General features: G+C 46.4%; 1 protein-coding gene across 4 annotated transcripts in view; it reads left to right on the plus strand.

The window, feature by feature from the left end:
* The window catches only part of KCNAB1 (potassium voltage-gated channel subfamily A regulatory beta subunit 1), a 359,570-nt gene that overhangs the window by 105,467 nt on the left and 231,108 nt on the right, over positions 1-22,995 (plus strand). The window contains exons 1-2 of one of the 4 annotated variants that reach the window (XM_049099888.1): positions 21,074-21,219; positions 21,317-21,680. The exons of 2 other annotated variants lie outside the window; for them this stretch is intronic. In XM_049099888.1, the coding sequence (XP_048955845.1) occupies positions 21,460-21,680 (221 nt within the window). In that variant the 5' untranslated portion in view covers positions 21,074-21,219; positions 21,317-21,459. Of the gene's footprint in view, positions 1-21,073; positions 21,681-22,995 lie in introns of those variants that run through there. One more of the 4 variants, XM_025436030.3, reaches the window with a different exon arrangement.

A 22,995-nucleotide genomic window follows, 5' to 3' on the forward strand; every position in this document is an offset into this window, starting at 1 on the left:
GTCAGGGTGGTGGGGCCGGCAGCGGGGTGCGGACCCCTGGGCCCTGTTCCCCACTGCAGCTGCTTCCTGGGCAGCAGAGGAGGCCCCGGAAAGCAGCGGGCCTCAGGGGTGCTTGGCCCGGCTCCGAGGCCACCCCGCAGCTGGAGAGCAGGGTTTGCAGAGCAGGGTTTGCAGAGCACCACCACTTCTCCAGGGCTGTTTGCAGTTCTTGCCGGGCTCAGGCGAAGCCTCTGCGAGCGCTGCACGGGCCACCCGCTGTGTGCTTTCTAGTCCCGGAGGCTCCACGGACGCTGTGGCCTTTCCTCTGGCTCGGTTTTCCTAGCTGGGCGCTAAGGCAGGTGAAGTGCTGGGTGGCCCGGGGCTTGGCGTGCTTCCCGGGCTGTCACCCTGCGTGGCCCTCAGACTTCACCTCCTGTCCACCTTCCAGTCTTCTGACCTCAAAATCCAAAGCGTCTCCCGGTTTGGCCTCTGGGGTTGGGTGATCTGGCCTATAAAGGAAGTGGGCTGGCTTTTTCCTTTTTGCTTTTTAATGCCAATCGGCCCGGTGGAGAAGGAAAGTGCGGGGAGCTACACTGGCAGAGTGCGAGGGTCCATCGGCGGCCTCCCCGTCTCTGCCCCGCCGAGCCGCCGTGTGGGTGACGCGGCCCCCCCCACCCTCCCCCTGATTTATGGAGCATCCAGCCGGTTCGTCGGAGGGCCTTTTAGCAACGCGGCCTATCTGCCCCAGTAGGACTATTTATAGGCTACTTTGTTCCAACAAACCACTTTCATTCCAGCTCCTTCGTCTGGTTGGTATTGAACTATTTCCATTATCCATGGGGGTGCTGTGAGCCAGACCTTATTTACAGTTTGAGGCCATTAATATCATTTCGGTTGCAGTGATTTAATGTGGCACATAAGGGATGGATGCACTATACAGAACTTCCCGTCAAGGAAACAAATTGGGCACAGACGAGTGGCAGTCAGGGCTGCCGTAGACCACGATGCTCCAAATAAAACCACAAAAACTACTTGTAACCCTTGTCCCAGCCGGATAGGGCGCCCGTTAGAGTTCCTGTTACCTCCCGAATAGTGAAGCACGCTGGTATCTAGGATCCTCCGTGGTTTGACCCGGTCCCTCCGCCCTGATCCCCCTGACCTTTGGTGTGGGTCCCTCCACCCCATGCAGCTATACCACCCTGCCCCCCGCCCTTTGGTCTCTACTGGCCCCACACTCTATGCATCTGTGTCTCTGTTCAAGCTTGGCCCTGGCTGGAGGTCTCTGATCGTGGGCTCCCGGGCCCTCTACCGTCAGCCTTTTTGGAAGCCTGGAGCTGCCGTGGCCTGGGCCTTCTGGGGTTCCCGGGGTCAGAGCCCATCTCTGCTGAAGGCTACTTCCCCTCAGTCACCGGAGCTGCTTTCCGCACGCATCCCCTCCTTGCCCTGCATTGCGTTAGCTGCTGGCCTATGCCCAGCTTACTAGAACATAAGCTGATTAAGGGAAGGATGGGTCCTGTGGATCTTAGACTATTGTCCCTGCTCTCAGCACCTGCACCAGTGCCCAGCATGCGGTAAACGTTCAGTAAATGTTTGTTTAAGAGATGGAGAGTTAATGCGATTTCCCTTCTGTATTAGATTCTCCCTAGAAAAAGGAGCAAAAAGCAGCCTTAGCTGGATTCTGAGCGAATAAATTTTGGTGAATTTGTCTTTAGGGTTTAGTGGCTTAACTTTAAAAATGAAAAAGCATTATATTTTCGGTACATATTGTCTTCCTCTTTTAATCTTAAATGGAAGATCCTGCTTCTGGAAACCTGACCTTTCTTTTCCATAATGTTTTTCATTTCTTACTTCTTAAGCATAATATTTCTCCGCAGTTTGATTAAAATTAGGGCTTTAAAAGAATGGAAGTATTCTATTCCCATGTCTCTTAGAGAACACCCGAAGAATGATGTGGCCGGCCTTTATGACCGGTGTCACTTGAAGCAGACCACTCAAGACTGTCCTCTCCTCCAGCCTCCCTGTTCTTAACGGAGGGGGTAGTTTCTCATTTCACGATACCCTCAAGCTGGGCAAACTAGCCCAGCAGTGGGAGTGGTGGGCGCTCACTGTCTGCTTGGGCGTTGTCTCCTGCTTCTCGCCAAAAGCACATTGGATCAGCCTGTTGCAATATGATTTACTGGTAGGTTATGATGTGTTGAAAAAAATTATTGCCTGCTTGAAGGAAAATGTAGCTTAAGTACCGCCCCCCCATCCCCACCATGTGTGTTGAATTCAAGTACTCCTCCGTGCTATGTGTGTTGAATAGTTTCCATTTACCCCTCCAGACCATCACTACTCTCCTCTAACATGCTTTGTACATCTAGGGGGTTGTTCTATGTTCCGGGGCCTCCAGCTTCCAGTTGGGTTTAGCCAATTAGCAGAAGATTGAGGTGGCGCCATATGTATTCTCTAAACTCCTTCCCCATGGGCCGACCATAGGCTCCATCGAGGGTCACGGGTTTGGTCAGGGGGTCCTCACTCAGCCCACTCTAGCTCTGGGTTCTGGTAATCATTTCTTCCAGTCATCCTTCAGGCCCAGGGGTGGTCATGCACCTAGACGTTACCAGGCTTGAGGCTCTGTGGTGTTAGGGGTATACTTCCCTTAAGGAGATATTCCTGTTCTACTTTATCAATAATCTCTATCTCTCTTCAGATTACCCATGACTTTGCCATCTTTTTACCTGCTGGGAGTCAACTGAATCACCATGTTCTATCAGACAAGTCTGGGGTGTCCCGACAGGATGGGGCTGGTGGCACTGGGGGGTAAAATAATTCACCTAAGGCAAAACAAAAGAGCTAAAAGTTTATGGACTACACTGCAAGGGAGCAGTAGGTGGGACAGCAAAGGAGAGACTGCCGGGAGGTGATGGTGAGGGGCTGTAATTATAGGGTGGAGTGAGGAAGTATGGGGATATATAGAATTTTTCCTTGTTGGACAATCTTAGGTGCTGTGCCTGGTTGTAATTGGTTAGGGCCCAATGAATCTGCCAAGATGGGTCACTTGATGAGCCTGTTTGTCAGCTCGGTAGTCACTGTGGGCCCTTTTGCATCTCTCAAGTGTCTCTTATTTAGGCCTATTGCCTAAAAGGGGCCTCTCTAGATTTGTTTCTAATCACCTTCCCTTGTGAAAAACTCCTGTCTCCGTTCTTAGTGGGACAAGTACTGGGTAACAGGTGAGGGAAAGAGCAAATGCATGAGACTCGGCTCAGCAACAACTTCCTGTATCAATCCTTATGGGAAAGATCACAACACTAACAAAAATCCAAACAAAATAACAAGGAGAATTGAAGAGAAAAAAGGATTCTACAAAACTAAAATCGGAAAGGACATTGACACTTGTTTGGGCAGGCACCTGGAGTCCCGTTCTGAGGACAGCATATCTACAATATCATTGCATAAAAAAGTTTGAAGCTCTGGTCTCTTAGGAGCCCCACCCTCATGACCTCATCTAAACCTAATCACCTCCTAAAGGCCCTCCTCCAAATACCATCACCTTGGTGGTCAAGGCTTCAATATATGGAGTGTGAAGGGGGCACAAATATTCAGATTATAACAGTCCCTGACATGAAGATGGCCTTCCTTGGTGATCGAGTTTAAAAGCCATAGTTTACTTGGGTAGATCACAGGGATGGAGACTGATTGGTATGGTCAGGTTCTTTCTCTTGGGAAATCTGAATAGGAGGTTTACAATTAGTCTGTAGTCCTAGAAGCAATTGAAGCTACCTACTCAAGTAGCTGAGTCACTGCAACATGGTGGCTAAAATTCAAGAGTGGGGGAAGAGGAGATACCACCTGCCTAGGGAGTCCACTAGAGAAGATGGTCTTCCTAATGACCTTTAAGTATATTCTCAAGCAGGTTCTTTCCCTGAAATAACCCTAAGTGGGGGCAGCCTGGGTAGCTCAGCGGTTTAGCGCTGCCTTCACTCAGGCCTGATCCTGGAGACCTGGGATCGAGTCCCACATCAGGCTTCCTGTATGGAGCTTGCTTCTTCCGCTGCCCCTCTGCCCCTCATGAATAAAGAAATCTTAAAACAAAACCCTAAGTGTCTTTAGGCTTAACCAGCTATAAGTCCAGAAAAGTTTCTCTTTTCCAAAAAAAAGTCCCAGGATTATGATTGAACTGACTGGGGTCATATGACAGTTCTGGGTCAAATACTGTGACCTGGACAGTGAATCTCATTGACTGGGTCACAAGCCCACCAGGAGCCTGGGGAATGGGCTCTGTCCCACTTCAAGCATAGCATGCTATTATCAGAAGGCAGAAGGGTTATTGAACGTGCTAGAAGAACGAACCCAGGTCACCTAAGCAAAATTCAGTTTCTTACCACCTGAAAAAGCTCATGGAATGCAAGTACTATTCAGAGAAGCAAATACGGTTTCCTCTATCATGTGTGGACATCCGGTTCTGTGGCCACAATTTGCATATGTCCAGTGACCGCAAGCTTGCCAGATCTCTAGGTGGGCGGTCTGGTGTGGTACTGAGCAGCCCACACTGTCGGTGAGTCCTTTACAATCTCCCCAACCTGCCTGTTGCCACTCTCGCGGGTCCTATCTCTGTCGTGTATAACCATATTCCCAAATGGCTTCCCTCCTCCCCATGACAGCCTTTTGAATTTCAGAAGATAACAATTAAGAATGATTACAGGGAAATTAAAATCATTTCCTGAAAGGGACGCATTTTCTCACTTTCCTACACGTAACGTTAAATAACTCACTCCTACTCAATTAAAAGAAAAAGCCCCAAGCCCAATCTCCTTTCTCTCCTTCCCCCACGTGAAAGCTTTTATAACCACCAACCATGTTGCTATAAATACTGTGCTGAGCCGTGAGTGAGCGAGCCCTGGGCCTGCATAACGATGTTCGGACCGGCAAGCCCCCTTCTGGATTGTGGAAGGACTCTGCTGCCAATTTGTTTTGTTTAATGATATCTCCCTTTGAAATGCCACTTAAAGAGTTACAAACGGTTAATTGATCTGTAAGTGAACATAGAAACACCTGAGGTATAAAACCAAAGAACACTCCTGGGACCTAGTGACTCGCTGTGCTTGTTGCAGGATCCAATCCTTTTGGCGCCCTGGCAAGGCCTCCTGTAGCTGCGTGTTTCAGCTGAGGCTCAAAGTGAGAAGATTCCAGGGACAAGAAGATAGTGCCCCAGCCATTATCTCTGGGCACCTTGTCCATCTGCTCAGGCCCTCGCAATACCTGAGCTACGTGAGAGGCAGAGACTTCCTTTTATGACTAAAAAAAAACCAAAAACAAACAACAACAACAACAACAAAAAAAAAAACAAAGAGGGAGAAGGATCCCTGCAGGGAGCCTGATGCAGGACTCATCCCAGGACCCCGGGATCATGCCCTGAGCAGAAGGCAGACGCTCTACCGCTGAGCCCTCCAGGTGTCTTGAGACTTCCTAACATTTTATACCCAGAAGGACTAGCTACTAGGGGACAAAGGATGTTCTTTCCAGCAGGTCACCCTAGGAAGCCTGAGGTCAAATGTCACAGTAGGAGTCCTTCAGCCCACTGGGAGCCTTCTACATCTTGCACATATCCATCGAGGATCAGAAAAATTTTATTGACTGCTCTCATCTGGCTTTAAAGTCCTTAGTCCCACTAAAGGGAGAAAGCCTGTCCCTGCTGTTTTAAGGTAACTCCATTTCCCAAAGAAGAGTTTAGATAAATATTATTTCAAAATTGTAATTCCTCATCAGAGGAGTCTTCTTGCCACTCACCAGGTTCTCGTTACTCTCCTGAGTTGTCCCTCGCTCAACTGTTGTGTCTTAAAGCTGTCCCACCTGGGCTTTGGGGACATTCCAGTATCCCTGACTGCAAACTTTGCACTGCCTCAGTATCCAGTCTGTGCCCTATGACCTCCCATGTGCTGTGGAGACCTTGATGATCCTTGGCTGCTTTGTCACCTTATTCCACAACGTGGGTGACTCCATGAGGCTGCCTTTGGCACCACCCCTGGCCCATTGCTGCTCTGCCATCATCCCTGCACGCAGCCCAGATCCAGTGTGTGCCCAGTGTGAACTTCTTTGGGATGCCCTTGGACTCTCTCCACAACCCAGTTAGAGATTCTGGTATGTCAGCCCCGTGATGGATGAGGCCAACTCTTCTAGAGAACTCCACAGCCACTAAACTCCTTGTTCTTTCTGATCCTGTTTTGCTTTAAGTCTCAGAATTCCCAGACCTCTGATCTCTGTCTGCTATAACTTATAATAAATTCTACATTCTGACCTCTAATCTTTTGATTGGAAAGGGAACTCGGTGATTAAAAATAACAACTCTCTCAAAAAAGTCGTGGTTTTGTTTTAAACCACTGGTGTTGTACTTATTTTACATCGTGGCATGGCACTTGGGGGTTTTTTTCTTAACAGATTTGTCAGGTATAATTTATATACCATAATATTCACCCAAAGTAAATACATAATTCAATGATCTTAGTAAATTTCTAGAATTGTACAATAATAACCCAAATTCAGTTTTAGAACATTCCTATAACATCAAAAAAACTTCCTTGTGCCTATTTGTAGTTAGTTCCTGTCCTCACGCCCAGATGCAGGTAACCTCTGGTCTGTTTTATCTCTAGAAATGTGCCTTTGTAGACCTGTCCTAAGCATAAAATTGTGTAAATATACAGCCTTTTTGTCTAGCTTCTTGGTGTAATGTTTTCGAGGATGAGTCATGTTCATGTATCAGTAGTTCATTCTTTTAATTACTGAATAGAAGTGTATAAATTAACACTGTTTATCCACTTGACATTTGGACATTTGGGTAAGTGTCCGGGTTTGATTGTTATGAATAACGTGGTTATGAACGTTCATGTACATGACTTTCGTAGGCATATGTTTTCATACCTAAAAGTGGAATTCCTTGGTCATATGGTAAATTTGTGCTTAACTTTTTAAGAAACTATCAAATCATTTTCCATAGTGGAAAATTTATATTATCACCAGCAACATATGAGGGTTTCAGTTCCAGTTTCTCCACATATCACCAACTCTTGGTTAAACATTTAAAAGATATGCACACATTTTAAACACACGTTTAAAAATGCTAAGGACCTCATTGCAGTGTGTTGTGTATTTCCTTAATGACTAGTGAGGTTGAACTCTTTATGTGCTTGTTACCCTTTCACATATCTATCATAATTCATTAGTCAAATATTAAAATCTTTATTTTTTAGTTTAGTCTTTATATATTCTGGATACAATTTCTTTACCATGTAGGTCATTTGCAGAATTTTTAAACTAGTCTGTCTTGTAATCTGTTATTAACTGAAATGGCTTTTTTTTTTTTTTTTTTTTTTTTAAGGAAGTCCAACTTACTGTTTTTCCTCTATGGATTGTACTTTTGGTATCCTATCTTTTCCAAACCCAAGTTCACAAAAGTTTCTCCTATGTTTTCTTGAGGGCTTAGTCTTAACTCTTAAATTTAAGTCTATGATCAACTTTTAGTTGTGTGTGTGTGTGCGCACACAGGATATAAGGGTGTAGTCTGTTTTCTGCATGAGGATAGCCAATTGTAATAGCGACTTTTTTTTTTTTTTGAAAACCCTTATTTCCCAATTGAAGTGTCATTGAAAACCAACTGAAGACAAATCTAAGGACTTATTTCTGAAGTCTCAGTGCTCATCCATTAATCTATATGCCTTTCCTTTGCCAATACCACACTCTCTTGGTTGATCTAGCTTTGTGTAATAAGTTTTGAAATCCTATAGTGTAAGTCTTATAATATAGCTGTTCTTCAAAATTATTTTGGCTATTTGTTTATTGCATTTCCATATAAATTTTAGCATCAGCTTGTCAAGTTTTATAAAATTCTGAATTTTGATAGGGAACACATTGAATTTCTAAATCAATTTGGAGAGAATTGCCATCTCAACAATATTAACATTCCAATCAGTAACCATTAATGTTATTTAGAACTTCTTTAATTTCCTGGTAATACTCTGTAATATTTAACTTATAAGATGCACATTTCTTCAACTTATTTCTAAGTATTTTATTATTTTGTAAGTTTTACTAATTTTAGACTTTGCTAGTATAAAAATACAATTGATTTTTGTATATTGATCTTCTATTCTGTGACCATGCTAAATTTACTAGTTCGAATCAGCTTTTGATTACTTTCTTTTCTGTTAAATATTTTTACTCCTTTTGTTGATTTGAGAAACTACTTTCTTTTCTCTGATGATTATAATATATACTTACCACAATCTACTTCAAAATAAAATGAATTTAATTCTGTTAAAACATAGAAATCTTGCTCCAGTATAGTTCCATGTTCCATTCATTCCCCCGTCCTTTGTACTACTGTATACTTATATACACATATATGTACATATATCTAATACTATATACTATTTGCTAGTACTATATGAACTGCTATGTACACAAATACATTTTTTATAATCTCAACATAGTGTTAAAACTGACTTATACAGTACTAATATCTTTTAATATTAAACCAAAGTACTTTTCATTTCTCATAAATCTTCATTTGTAATAAGTTAAATTTTTGATTTATGGGTAATAAAAAATGCTTTAGTTTAATACTTTTTAGGATTACCTTCATTTTAGGGACTGGTCCACTTTGACCTCAGTGACCATTCTGTTGAATTGATCCCTTGACTACTGCCTTCAATAATCTGGATTCCAAGCTGCTTTTTATAATGAGAAGTACTTAGTCTTTTTAGATTTAATATCCTTCCCTGCTCCTCAACATCATAAGGCCCATGACTCGAATCTTCTATTCTCCTACTGAGTCTGGAACTCGACTCGAGCTGCTCTAGTCCTGCTCCACATGATCCTGTGACTACCAGATTCTAACACCTACCTCTCCTGACATGATAGTTCAAGCTTTTACTAAAAAGAAAGGCATCCATTAAAATAACTTGAGGGTACTCTTGATCAGGAAAATGGTAAAAATAATAAAGCATTGATAAAACCATAACTGGTTGCCATTTCCTCCATAGCTTGCATGCCTCATAGCTTCTGTTATACTGTGTCTTTGCTATTTCTACTTCCCAAGTAGTCCATGTACCATTCTCTCTCCTCCCTGGGCTAATGCTTCTTCCAGAGAAGCCCTGGTTTAGTGGATGGATCCGTTCTTATGCAGTGTGGTTACTTATGATACCTTTATGTGGATTCTTTCATGCGCGATCTCTGTACCTAATCTAGTACTGTTGACTCTGGGCAAAGAGCTACTGTAGGGCATGGGAAGGGCCACCTGCTTGTATTTGACCTATGAAGATTCTTCTCCTTTCTCTTTGTTTTCACCCTGTTAAAGAAACCACTCTCAAATGGGAGCTCTCAAACCTGTACTAGAGTGAGTTTTCATCTCCATATAGTCATGGGTGGTTTTGTTGTATCTTGAGTTTTACTCTCTTGTCAGGACAGAAAGCAAGTGTAGTCCTGCTGCCCTTCTCTCCATCTTTTCTCCACTCCTTCCCATTTAACAAATGCTTTCCTCAAACTGACACTGGTCAGTTGAATGGTAGTCCCCCAAAATACGTTCATATCTCAATCCCTGAAACCTGTGAATGGGACCTTATTTAGAAAAAGTATCTTTGCACATGTAATAAAGTTAAAGATTGTGAGATGAAATCAACTTAAGTAGGTCTGAAGTCCAGTGACAAGTGTCCTTATAAGAGACCTGAGAAGACCGATACACGGAGAAGGCCATTTGAAGGTGGAATAAGAATTTGGGGAACTGAAGTCATGAGGAATGCTGATGAGCCACCAGAAGCTGAAAGGGGCAAGGACCAATTTGTCCCCTAGAGCCTTTGTAGGGAGCATAGCCCTACTCACACCTTGATTTCAGACTTCTGGCCTCCAGAATTGTGAGAATACATTTCTGTTGTTTTAAGTCACTTAGTTTGTGATAATTGGTGACCATTGCCCTAGGAAACCAAGACCCTGCTCTTTTTCCAAAAATGACCAACCACCTCCTGTGGAATTCAGTTAGATTATGCTCAAGCCTTGTGTGTCTCTTCAAATCCTTCCCTACATTTGATTTTGACTAAAATTCTTTTTTCTCAGTCCCCTCCTCATTCCTATTCCTTTGCCAACATTTCCTAACATCTATACAGAAATACCATATTGCATTATTCCTTCCTTCTCTCATTTCATCACCATAGAACTATTTCAAAAACAAGTGGATGGAGCAAAGAAAGGGTAAATGCAGAATACTGGGGAAAAACTACAATTAGAGCTCAGAAATTTCAGCATAGTGATTGGACTACTTTATAGCATATTTCCCCTCAATTCTGGCATTATCCCAGAGCTTGGTATAAATTCATTTATTCAGCCAATGGAAATTAATAAAGCACCTGTCTGCACGGCTGTCTGAGAGATTGAGACGTGCCCTTTTCCCCTAAGGGGCTCAGCTCCCATTAATTTGATTAACTATGAACCAACATAGGTTCCCTTCCCTTTAGTAGAGGCCAACTGCGGGGGAGGGTCAACCAGGCTTGGCTTGGTATAATTCAGTCACTATTATCAAAAATTCCTTTAATGTCTAATAACTATGGTCTTAAGGGATCAAACCACTTCTTGCCTGCTTCCCCAGCAGGAATCCATATAAAATCTATAGCAAAACAGTGATTTGATTTGATAAATTATTTTCCACATCAGTTAGCATAGCTTAATGGTCACATCCTGGATAATCTATTCCTGGATACTTGTTTGTTAAATGGCACTAAACGGATTCAGTTTGTTTTATCTCCCACTACTGGGTGCTGTGAAATAAAGTCTTGGTCTTCTGCCCATAAGTATACCTATAGGCCCCTGATTGCTTCAAGCATCATTTCTTTTTCTCTGAATATCCCTTTTCTTTTTGCTCCCTAATATGAAAGTACTGTATACCTATAGCGGGAAATCTATTAAAATTAAGGAAATAAAAATACTTCCACCATCCATAGGTGACTACTGATAATACTTGAGTATCTCAAATATACCCAGTATACCAACTATATTTGAATATATCCTTGGTTTCTTTGCAGAGGCAGATAATTTTTGCTTCTGTCAAAATAGTCTCCTGCTGTACATATTTTGTAAACTGTTTTTTTTTTTTTGAGAACACAGTGCACTGTGAACACTTTCCCAGTCTTTCTGTTAGAACTGGCAGTGAGAAGTACAATTCTTTTGTCAGCAAGTTTTACCTTATAGCTTGCTGATTCTAGCAGTCTCCTACTGGCCCACCCTATTGGTTTCCAGAGGGATCTTCCAAAAATACTGCTCACCCACCTGTCCCCAGACCTGAACCCTTAATGAACGTTCTATCTTCAACCTCCCTGTGAATGCCCTGAGCAGAGAGTCTTCACCAGACTCTTATTCCAGGCTGTCCTGGAATCAACTCTAGTTGATCTATGTATATTGGTTTTTGCATCATTTCTTACATAAATCCTCTTTTTAAATCAGGTTCCATTCAGAGTGCTTTGCTCATTGTTCCCTAAGTGGTCCCTCAACATCCCCATCTTTGCTTAAAAAAAAAAAAAATTTTTTTCATCTTCCCATGAGCCTCCCTCACCCACTTTCTTTCCTTGCTTGGGTTCTTTTCTCTCCTTAATGCCCAAATCTTTTCTGACATTACCATAGTCTCTTGCACTGCCTCGACCTCCAGTGATGTCTTCCTCTAGAGTCTCTATCAGCTGGATCACTCATTCTGACCTGTAAGCAGTTTAGCCATCAAGGAGTGTCTGCACACGCCCCAGGCAGGAAGGGAACCCTATGGGAAGGGGCTGAGGGCTTCATCTCTTGGCTCCCTCAGGGTAGAGAACTTACCAACTGGACAATGGAAGATGCCTATTGACCTGGTGATCAATGCGGGTAGTGACAAATAAATGACCTAAGGGTAGATGATGTATGAAAATGAAAAACAAAGGAACAAACACTGTCTTTTGACACATACTTCAAAAATTATTCAATTACATAAAATGACAGCAGCAACATTAATACAACCACAGAACTACACGTGGAAAATAAAAATGTGCAAACCAAATACTGACAGATATTAATGTTAAAAATGGATAAATAATGACAGACACTTAATGTTAAAAATTAGAAGTCTGGATTAATGTGACTTTTTCCTTCATGCTTCCATGTATCCCTCTTTCCTCTTAGATGAATTTGTGATAAGGTTGTGATAGAAAAAATTCAAAAATATGTATTTTTTACAAGAGTAATATATGTGCATTATAAAAACTTCAGACAATACAGTACTTGATAGAAGGCTCCAGCTCTCACTCTGTACTCTATCTCCCCCAGAGGAGTTTTATTTTAAATGTGATGAAAGCCTAAGGAGTCGCCTACATTAACTTTCTGTGATCTATCAAAAGGAAGGACTTAGACGGAATCTCATAGGATCTAAGGCCTGCTCTTTCACAACACCACCTCTTTGAAAATGAATAGAACAAAGAAGGGAGAGACTACATCTTTTATCAAGATGCATCAGTTATGAGGTAGAATGACAATAGCTTTTCTCACCCTACAAAGACCAACACATTTGAACTGAAACCAGGGAATTTTAGCCCATTCGTGTATTTCTAGAAAGACCCTCAGGTTGCTTCCTTTTCTCAGCCCTACCAGGCATGGGTGACTTTATGTGGAAAGCCCTTCTGGAGTCTGATTCACGTTTAGTTTTACAAGGGTGAAGATGATTTTTGTAGCTCCATCTGTAGAACACGTGGTTGAGGGACCAAGTAATTTAAATGTTTGATGAAAGTGGATTCTTTTCTCCCTTTCCTCTGGAATGAGATCGTGGATATACAAGTCTTTGACACAATGCCTGGAACACAGTAGGTGCTGAAAGAAATTTTCCCTTCCCTCCTTCCTTCCTTCTAGGATATTGTAGATTTAAATGGCCATGAAATGAGAGTTTAAAATATATATCTTAGGAATCCTTATAGTTCATCAATTCTCTGAAGCATATGTTTCCTTTAGTGAAATTGTGACTTAACTTCCTATAGCTGCTGCCTAGGTGACCGTCCTGATGTGGCTGTCAATGCCTGTAAGTATGCCTCACAACTTTCAGAGTGGGTGTCAATAAATTTGGGATTTTTTTTTTCCTGAGACCATGAGTATCTGATTTTTTTTTAATTCAGGTATAATTAATATACAGTCTTATTAGCTTCAGATGTACAAGGTAATGATTCAACAGTTCTATTCATTTCTTAGTGCTCAAGACTGGTATACTCTAATTCCCCTTTATTTCACCCGTCTTCCCTCTGACATCTGCTAGTTCTCTGTATTTTTTTTTTGCTAGTCTTTTTTTGTTCTTTTTTTTTTTTTTTTGGTTTCTTAAATTCCATATATAAGTGAAATCATGAATTTGTCCTTCTCTGACTTATTTCACTTGGTGATATATCTTCTAGGTCCATCCATGTTACAAATGGCAAGATTTCATTCTTTTTTATGGCTTGGTAATACTCTGCTGTATATGTATACTACCTTTTCTTTATCCATTCATCAGTTGATGGACATTTGGGCCACTTCCACTATTTTGGTATCATAAATAGTGCTGCGGTAAACACTGTGGTGCATGTATCTTTTCAAATTCATGTTTTTATTTTTGGGGGATAAATAGTAGAATTACTGAATCATATGGTAATTCTATTTGTAATCTTTCTGGGAAGAGTCCCATACTGTTTTCCACAGTGGCTGCACCAATTTATATTCCAACCAATAGTGCATGAGGGTTTCATTTTCTCCACATCCTCCATTGACCTTTGTGTCTATTTTGTGTGTGTGTGTGCTAGTACCATACTGTCTTGATTATTATAGCTTTGTAGCATATCTTAAAATCTGGGATTGTAATACTATCAGCATTATTAAGATTGCTTTGGCTATTCAGAGTCCAGTGAGCATGTTTTTAAAAAATGGCCACATTACCAACGCGAAGGATGACTATGTAGAAAGATGTGGAGATTGATGACTGAGTAAACTATCCAGGAACATCAAATTTGGATTGTGAATGTGTTTGAGGAATACCTTAACCAATTTCTTTTCTATTTTCCCTTTCATGCATGTACAAGAGTGAAGTTTTGGGCACAAAAGCCCAACTAAGTCTAAAATGTCTCTTTCGATAACTTTAAGTGATTAAAAAAAAAAGCATTGTTTCATAACAATTGACCATAGTTTTTATTTAAGTGGGATGCAAAGTAATAATGTGTCTTATGATTAATGATATCTTAAATTGACAAACATTTCTGACCAGCTTGTTATAAGGCAACAGCAGAAATCACACTAATGGCTACTAATTGAGGAATTAATGACATTTGCAAAATAAACTGACCACGTGTCTGTTTCCCCCCAGCTTTATGTCCAGGTTCTAGGCAAGCTTATGAGAATTTACCTACCATGAAGAGGCCTGAATAAAACAATTGGAGTTGTAAATCTCCTATTTTTCCATTATTTGCTTCCCATAGCACTGTGGCAGCTTGCCTTGAACACAGAATGATAGATAAATATGGAGATCTTGCTGGTACATCTGATATGTCACAAGTTTCTAATTAAGGAAATATTTTATCAGTGGCTATGGGTATAGTTCAAGTGTTAATTGAATAGCTTAAGTGTCCTTATTTATGTTTTCTGTTTGGATATGTGGACAGTGGTGTGAGAAAATTTGTATTTTGTCCTCAGTTTCCTAGTGGGGGTTCTCTGGTGAAACTTTCGCCCAGGGAAGAATGGTCTATACCTGGAAGTTTCTTCTATTCAGCAGAGCCTTGAGTATTTCCAATTTGGCCTCTCAATTTTACTTTCCCTGTTATTCTAAAACCTGTGCCCACGCAAACGTAGGCCCATTGTTACTTTCATGGCTGGTTCAATTTGTCAGAATATAATAAATTGTTCTCCAAACCCAGATGTTAAGAATTTCTGATAAATAGCAGACTCTCATCCTAACAATTTCTCTTGTAACCACAAATAATAGGCACATAAAGGGGCTTGCCATCTGTACACTTGCATGTTTAAAATTCTTCATATAGTAGCAGATTCTTTTCTGTTTCGAATGAATCCAGTTTTGCCTGGCTGCATAATTGAATGTTTCCTGGCCTCCACTGGCTCCAGTTTCCCATGGCATAGAAATCATAAATTCTAAGTGGACTCAGCAAAAAGCATTTGTTTTGACTTGACTTGTAAGAAAGCCAGTTAATCAGAAATGTGCCAGGTTATTGGGGAAAAAAATGTTTTCTTGAGCAATGAGAATAAAGCATTATGAAATATTTTAAAAGGTTGTTGGAAGGACTACCCCAGAGCTACCAAGGGTGGATGATTTAATTGTTCTGAAAGTTCTAGACTTCTAATGTTGAAATTTCCCCCTCTTAATAAGAATAAGGCTTCTAAAAAAGGATATTCATAAAATGGCACTGGGTAAAGCCCCTCACAAGGATGTTCTTGCATGAGGAGCAGTACACACAGTGGTTGAGAACCAAGTCTGTGGAGGGGGACGACCCCGAGTAGATCCCGGCTCTGTGGCTTCCTGCCTGTGTCACCTTGGGCAAGTTATTTAACTTCTGTGTCTTGTTTCCTCATCTCTAGAATGGTGTTGAAAACCTATTACTCCCCATGGGATTATGTGCAGATTGAGTCCGTGCATGCCGAATGTTGAGAGCTCCTAGGATATAGGAAGTATGGTCTACATCTTACTGGTGGTAGTAATTGCTGGGGTCCCCTGGTAGAGCCTGTTTGAGAGATTAAGGACTTCTAACAGCCCTGCCTTTGATAAATGGAGATGGATGCTTAGCAGTTACCAAGTGCCTACTGTAGGCCCAGTACCATTGCATGTAATTCCTACATGCATCCAGAGAGGCCTATTCTTGCGCCATTTCGTGTGAGGACGCCAAGGTGCAGGGAGGTGGAGCATCCTGCTGGTGGGCGAAGGGAGGAAGAGGACGGCAGGGCTGGGGTTCACACCCCACTCCCGCTGACCCCACGCTCTAGAGTCCTTCCATGTTAGCGGAAGACTCTATGATGAGCCCGAGAAGACAGGGGGCAAGTTCAGTAGCCTGCAGTCTGCTTCTAAGCAGCTCTGTCGCCACGACTCAATGACCCTTTGACGTTAATGCCAAAGAATTCCAAGTATCGGGTAATAAATTGAGACCAGCTGAGATCCAGGGGAAATTGCAGAGTAAGCGATTAATTTGGTTCTCCGTGATCCCGTAACCTCCACAGCTCTCTGCAAAAGCATCCTGCTGAATCTGTGGAGCCCTCTCCTATGTCAGATGAGGAGAGAACAGTGGTGCGGAGTATTAGGATGACCCTCGAGGTCACAGGCAGAGCGACAGAGCTGGGTTTGGAGCCCAGGCCTTTGTCTGCTGGTACAGGTCTCTTGCCACCACCCCATGACACGTCTAATGTTGCTGGTTACCCGAGCCGCTGTAAAGCAAGCCCTTGAAAGGGAAAATTGGCAGAATAAGGAGAGTGTTAATAAGGGAAGGGCACCTGGGTGGCTCAGTTAGTTGGGTGACTGACTCTTGATTTCAGCCCTGGGCATGATCTCAGGGTCCTGGGATCCAGCTCTGCATGGCTCTGCGCTCAGCAGGGTCTCCTCGGGATTGGGATTTGCGCTCTCCCTCTCCCTCTTCCTCTGTCCCTCCCCCTGCACACAGGCACCGGTGCTCTCTCAAATCTTCTTAAAAAAGGGGGGGGGGGAGTACTAGAAATGTCTTAAACCATCACTTGTATCAAGGATTGCCTTGTAGAGGCTTTTACAACTTTGTGGAACAGAACAAATAGGAGTTCTATTTAGAGCTCTTCTTTGCAGTACACTTATAACTTTGGCTCAGGTTGTATAGAGTAGCACAATCATATCACTGTGGTCTAATAATGGCTTTTAGGAGCATCTCCTCTAGAGCGTTCCAATATTTTCTTGACCAGTAATATAAGTATTTAAAACTTTTTTTAAAAAAAGCAATATACTTGTACTGGTTTGTGAGGGCTGCCATAACAAAATACCATAAATTGAGGGGCTGAAACCAAAGAAATTTCTATTGTCATTCTGGAGACCAGAAGTCCAAGGTCAGGGTGTGAGCAGGGTCAGTTTCTCTTGTTGGCCTGTAGAAGCTGTCTTCTCCCTGTATCTTCACAGGATCTTCCCTCCATGTGTATCAGTGTCCTAATATCCTCTTCTCACAGAAACACCAGTCACATTGGATTAGGGCCTGCCTGAATGACCTCATTTTACCTCAATTACTTCCCTAAACACTGTCCCCTATACCATCACCTGCTGAGGCACTTCGAATTAGGACTTCAACATATGAATGGGGGGGGGAGGTGGACCCAATTTAATCCATAACCTCTGTATCTGCATCTATAGCTACATCTATGATTATATCATCTGTGGGTCTTATTTGAATCTGAAATAACTGTTCCAAAATCCTATTGTATGACAATAACAGGATTCCTATCTCATTTCCTATCGCAATCAGCATGTGGCCTGTTAGCACTAATTTATTAGGAATGAGCGTTCTCCCAGCCAGCCATTATCTAATTCCCAGACTCCTGAGACCTACTGCTCCATTAATTCTGGGCAGGGTGAGGACAGCTGGGTAAGTCACCCAGCTGCTGGTGGCTGTCAAAGCCTACGTGGTATCGGATCTGAAGAGGCACACTGCGGGCAGCAAGAAAGAGGCTTGCGCTGCAAGCGATCCTCTGGTCTCCATTCTTTGATTCTCTTTGAGGCAGACTAAAGGCGGATGCTCCTCAATACACAAGAGGTGCCGATGTGAATGTGGGGCAATTATTGGCTCCCTTTAAGTAAGCAGGCTGTGTGAAACTAGAACGTGCAGGATTTTCTTTTTTCTTTTTAAGGAATCAAGTTTATCCAAGAATTTGGCATCTTCCCATATACCTCCCTTCCTGCTTCCTTCTCTCCTTTGCTTCCCATCTCCCTCTCAATTATTCATACAGTGAGGGCCTGCTCTATATAAGGCACTCTGCTTGGTCCTGTGGGGGATGGAAAGGTGACTCAGAGGCACTCCGCATAGCCTGTTTTGTTCTGATAACCTCCTCCCCGACCTGGTTTTGGTTATGCTTTCAGGGAAACCCGAAAGCCGTCTTGGCTAGCAGCGTGCAGATCTCCTGCACCCCCCACACCACCCCTCCCTTGGAAATCGGCAGGCCGCTTACTTACGTCAGCCCTCAGCCAGCTTCTCGCACGTCCTCCCCCACAGCCAGGGCCCAAGGAAACTCCTGACCCCTCTGGGCCTGTGGTGATCACCACGCTCTGCCTTGCCTCCCAGGCTGCTTTAGTTTCCTCTTTTTCTGAGCTGTTCCTTTGGATTCCTCCCACTTCTTCCTCTTCTCATTTTGACTCTCCTCTTGATTCACATTGATCATCTCCGATGAGCCAGCTTAGTGTGAAAACATAAAGGTTCTAATGATGTGCTTCCTCTCTGCCCACTGTTATTTATTCCAGGGAACGCAGCTATCTTCAACAACTCCCTCCTGGGAGCCAAGGGTAAAAAGAAGACATCAACTGTCCCTTTGCACAACCCTCACCCCATCCTAAGGTTATTTCTCCACCACTGAACAGTAGGTAGTATGCTCACTTTCTAAAGTAAGGAGTGGGAAGGTCACGAAGAATAAAGGACGAGCTTCTACAATGTGATTTAAACCTTATCTGCGGGTTATAAAATGTTGAGATTCATCTCTGGAGTAGAATCCAAAATAAGCACATATTCTACTTAAAATTTTCATTCCTATAACTTAATTTAGCTGGGAAGAAGTGGTCAGACCTGCTTTTTTTTTTTTCCCTCTCTCCTTAAAGCACACAGACACAGCCAGAACATGTGTTCTCCCCACACTTGCCAACCCCTGGGAAGACCACCTCCCTCCTCTCCTGTTCATCAGGTTCACCTCCCTTTCCACCCCGGCAAAGTCCCACTTCTCTGAGGGCTGCCCAGGCTTCCGTGAGCTCCATGAGGTCCAGCCTCTAAGCCATCTTTGGGCCCCAGCATCAAGCGGAGTCTGCTATCCAATAGAGACTCAGTAGAAATGTGGGGAATGAATCAAAGAACTTTCTGTAGCCTTCTGGAATTACTCCCCTGCTTAACTCTAGCATATTTAGCGTCTGTACCACTCATCTGAACACTGATGCACCCATGACTTGTTAATTAGCCCCTTTAAGACTTTGTCCTTCCCACACAGATTGCCAATTCCTTGAGGGGGAAGGACCGTGCTTCCTCTCCCCCGTCTCTATTGCCCAGTAGAGAGGTGGTGCTCACAGATACTGTGGATTTAAACGCTGTTCCTTTTTGCTGGACGCAATGTCTGTTGGGAACCACGCTTAGAAAACTGACTTTGGGGGATCCCTGGTTGGCTCAGGGGTTTGGCGCCTGCCTTTGGCCTGGGGTGTGATCCTGGGGTCCAGGGAGTGAGCCCCACGTCAGGCTCCCTGCACGGAGCCTGCTTCTCTTTTTGCCTCTATCATGAATAAATAAATAAAAATCTTTAAAAAACTGACTTTGCAGAAGCCACGATTCTATTAGGCGTATCTATAAAATGGGTCTACCTTCCCTGAATTTCAAATAGGTGAATTATCAGCCCACAGCTGCTTAGTTTTGTTCAGCCCCATTTATGGAGCAGCTCCTTCGCACCTGACGCTGCCCCACAAGATGTGTCTGCCTCGCGTGGATTCAAAGTCAAGGAGGAGGTCTCGCTGCTCACTGGTGACCAAGGTGACCAGGGAGGGGACAGCGTTTGGGCATCGCCGGCTGGCCTGGACCTTCCGGGTGCCGGTGGGGACCTGCTGCTCACCCAGGGTGGCCCCTTCTGGCTGGTGCCAACTTTCTGTCCCCGGCCCACTCCTCGGTCGTCTAAGGTCCGGGGTGGATCTTCCAGCGAGTTAGCGGGCTGGAGTCCTGCGGGCCTGTACTGTGGCCCTGAGGACGCTTCAAGCGCCCCACTCCCGCCCCCAGGGAGCAGGTGTGCAGGGGTCACGACCTCGGCCTGGGGTGTGCAGGGACCGTGACCTCGGCGGGGCTCAGGCGGGTCTCCAGCAGGGGTCCGGGCAGCCCGGCCCGTGCTTGCTCGCGTGGTTCCCGCCCCCCATCAGGGAGCAGGTGTGCAGGGGCCACGACCTCGGCCGGGGTTATGCAGGGGCCGTGACCTCGGCGGGGCTCAGGCGGGTCTCCAGCAGGGGTCGGGGCAGCCCGGCCCGCGCATGCACTGGTGGTCCTCCCCCCACCCCATCAGGGAGCAGGTGTGCAGGGGCCACGACCTCGGCCGGGGTTATGCAGGGGCCGTGACCTGGGCGGGGCTCAGGCAGACCGGGGTCTCCAGCAGGGGTCCGGGCAGCCCGGCCCGCGCATGCACCGGTGGTTCCCCCCTACCCCCAGCTCCCGCCCCCGCCCCCAGGGAGCAGGTATGCAGGGGCCGCGACCTGGGCGGGGCTCAGGCGGACCGGCGTCTCCAGCAGGGGTCGGGGCAGCCCGGCCCGCGCATGCACGTGCGGTGCCCCCGCGCGTTCTGGGGCAGCAGCTCCCCCTCCCCCTCCCCGCCCCCCGCTCCCGCGGCGGAGCTGCAGCAGGATTCGGTGCGGGTCCGAGCGGAGTCCGGCAGCGAGCACCTGGGGGAGGGGCGGGGGGGCGGGGAGTGGTCGCTGCCCGCGCGCTCGGCGCCCTGCGTGCAGCCCGGGCTCCCCCGCGAGGAGCTGAGCCGGGCGCGGGGGGGGTGGGGGGGGCGGGGCGCGGTCCCCGGGGACCAGCCTGCGGCGGCGGCGGGAGCGGCGGGAGCGGCGGGAGCGGCGTGCCCGCGGAGCGCCCGGCCGTGGCCCGAGGGAGCCGCGTCCTGCCGCCAGCCCGCGCGCCTGGGAGCCCCCGCCCGGAGCGAGCCCGCGCCCGGACCCGGCGCACCGGCGCTGGCGGGGCTGCGCGCACTCGGCGGCGGCGGCGCGGCTGCGGGAGGCTGCGGGCGGCTGCGGGAGGCTCGGCGCCGCGGGGATCTGGCCGCTCGGGCGGGCGGGCGGGCGGCCCCGGAGCTCGGCGAGCCCGCTCCGCGCTCCGGCTGCTGCGCCGCCAACTTCGCGCCCGGCCGCTCCCTCCCTCCCCGTCCCGGCGCCCGGCGCCCAGCTCCCAGGTGAGCCCCGAGCACCGACGGTGCATCCCCCCGCCCTGTCCCAGCGCCCAGCTCCCGGGTGAGCCCCGAGGACTGACGGTGCATCCCCCAACCCTGTCCCTGCTCCCGGCGCCCAGCTCCCAGGTGAGCCCGAGGACCGACGGTGCACCCCCTCCATCCCAGCGCCCAGCTCCCAGGTGAGCCCCGAGGACCGACGGTGCATCCCCCCACCCTGTCCCAGCTCCCAGGTGAGCCCGGAGGACCGACGGCGCATCCCCCCCTCCCCCGCCGAGGGCAGCGCGGACCCCGCGGCCGCTCCACCTCCCGTGACCGCCTGCGTCCCGGCCGGGCTGCTGCGCGGGGCCGTGCGCGCCCGGGGGAGCGATGCAAGTCTCCATAGCCTGCACAGAGCACAACCTCAAGAGCCGGAATGGGGAGGACCGACTTCTGAGCAAGCAGAGCTCCGCCGCCCCCAATGTGGTGAACGCCGCGCGGGCCAAGTTCCGCACGGTCGCGATCATCGCGCGCAGCCTGGGCACCTTCACCCCCCAGCATCACATTTCTCTCAAGGAGTCCACCGCGAAGCAGACTGGCATGAAATATAGGTACGGATGCGGGGCCCCCGCCGCCGGGGCTTCTGGGTCTAAGCAGGTGCGGTGGGGACAGTTCACGGGGTCCCCAAAAGTGGCCGACCCCCCCCCATGCCCACCCCGGGGAGTGTGGGGGGGGATGATTTAGGATCCTCGGGTGTCTCCAAACTAGCTGGTTAGCTGGGGGGGCCCGGGGGCTGTGCTGTGCGGAGCTGGCATCTTTAGGGACGCACCTGCCTGGCGAGCACCTGGGGCTGCCGCTGCCAGTCCGCGCGGACTAACGCAGCTGCTGCAAGCCGCTGGGACGGAGATCAGGCAGTTTTTCCAACAGCAAACGTGTTGGCCCCCTTTCGTGCCACAGGCTCCGCTTCCTGTGATCACACTACTTGCCCACCTCGGACGGTGTTCTTATTTATCCCTCAAAGGACCAAGGCAGCAAACGCTGGGCCAGCTCTTAGGGAAGTTTTGTTGCAGGAGGAAACACCCTTGAAGGTAAAACAGGCAGAGCGTTGACCCATTTGGATCTAAACGACTGCCCGAACTAAAATGGAGAACTTCTTGTGAAATATGGAGGAAAAAAGTTAATTATTTTAACGAGCTTCCTCATGAATTTTTCAGCTCCCTCTTCCTCTGGGTGGTTTTCCATAGTTGGAAACCTTCCTGGTAATAGTTGATGCTCTCCTTAATACGGGATGACTTAAATCTGATAAGTAGAAAATTTCATTATTCAATTATGTGACTCCTGCCATCTCCTGCTCTCTGCTTTGCCCTGAGCCTTCCTGGCTGTATTCCTTAAACCTACGCCTGTGCTTTCGTCTCAAAGCATTTGTAGGTGTAGAGGAGAGAAGCTAATGATGTGTATTCTCAAGGCTTTGGTTATTCTGCTGTGCAGATACGGTTTTTGTCGATTATTTCCATTTATCCATCCCTCATCTTTGTTAGGGACCAGGTTTTGGAATGGAAGGAACTTGATGCAATTGAAATCATGCACACCTAAGACTCTGCGTGTGGGATTTCGGGAATAGGCATTTAAACCAATTTCTATAACCGTTACCCTTGAAAAAGTTTCTTGGTGGGGTCACGGGAGGGCTTCTCGTTGCAAAAACACGAAGCACAGTTGTTTTGCTCTATTCTGGAGCCATTACAAAAGAAAGCCGTGTGTGTGGCGGCAGGGATGCCACTGGAAAATCAGAGCTAAAGCTCTTTGCCCCAGGACTGCAGGACGATGTGAGCAGCCTGACTCCAGGCAACTCTTGCTTCTCTCGGTCTTTCCGTGGCGGCGAGTGGGCCCCACGCTGCTGGTGTGCTGGGACTGCAGTCCCCGGTGCAC

This window comes from Canis lupus, chromosome 23 (genome assembly GCF_003254725.2).
Source record: "Canis lupus dingo isolate Sandy chromosome 23, ASM325472v2, whole genome shotgun sequence".
Lineage (NCBI taxonomy): Eukaryota > Metazoa > Chordata > Mammalia > Carnivora > Canidae > Canis > Canis lupus.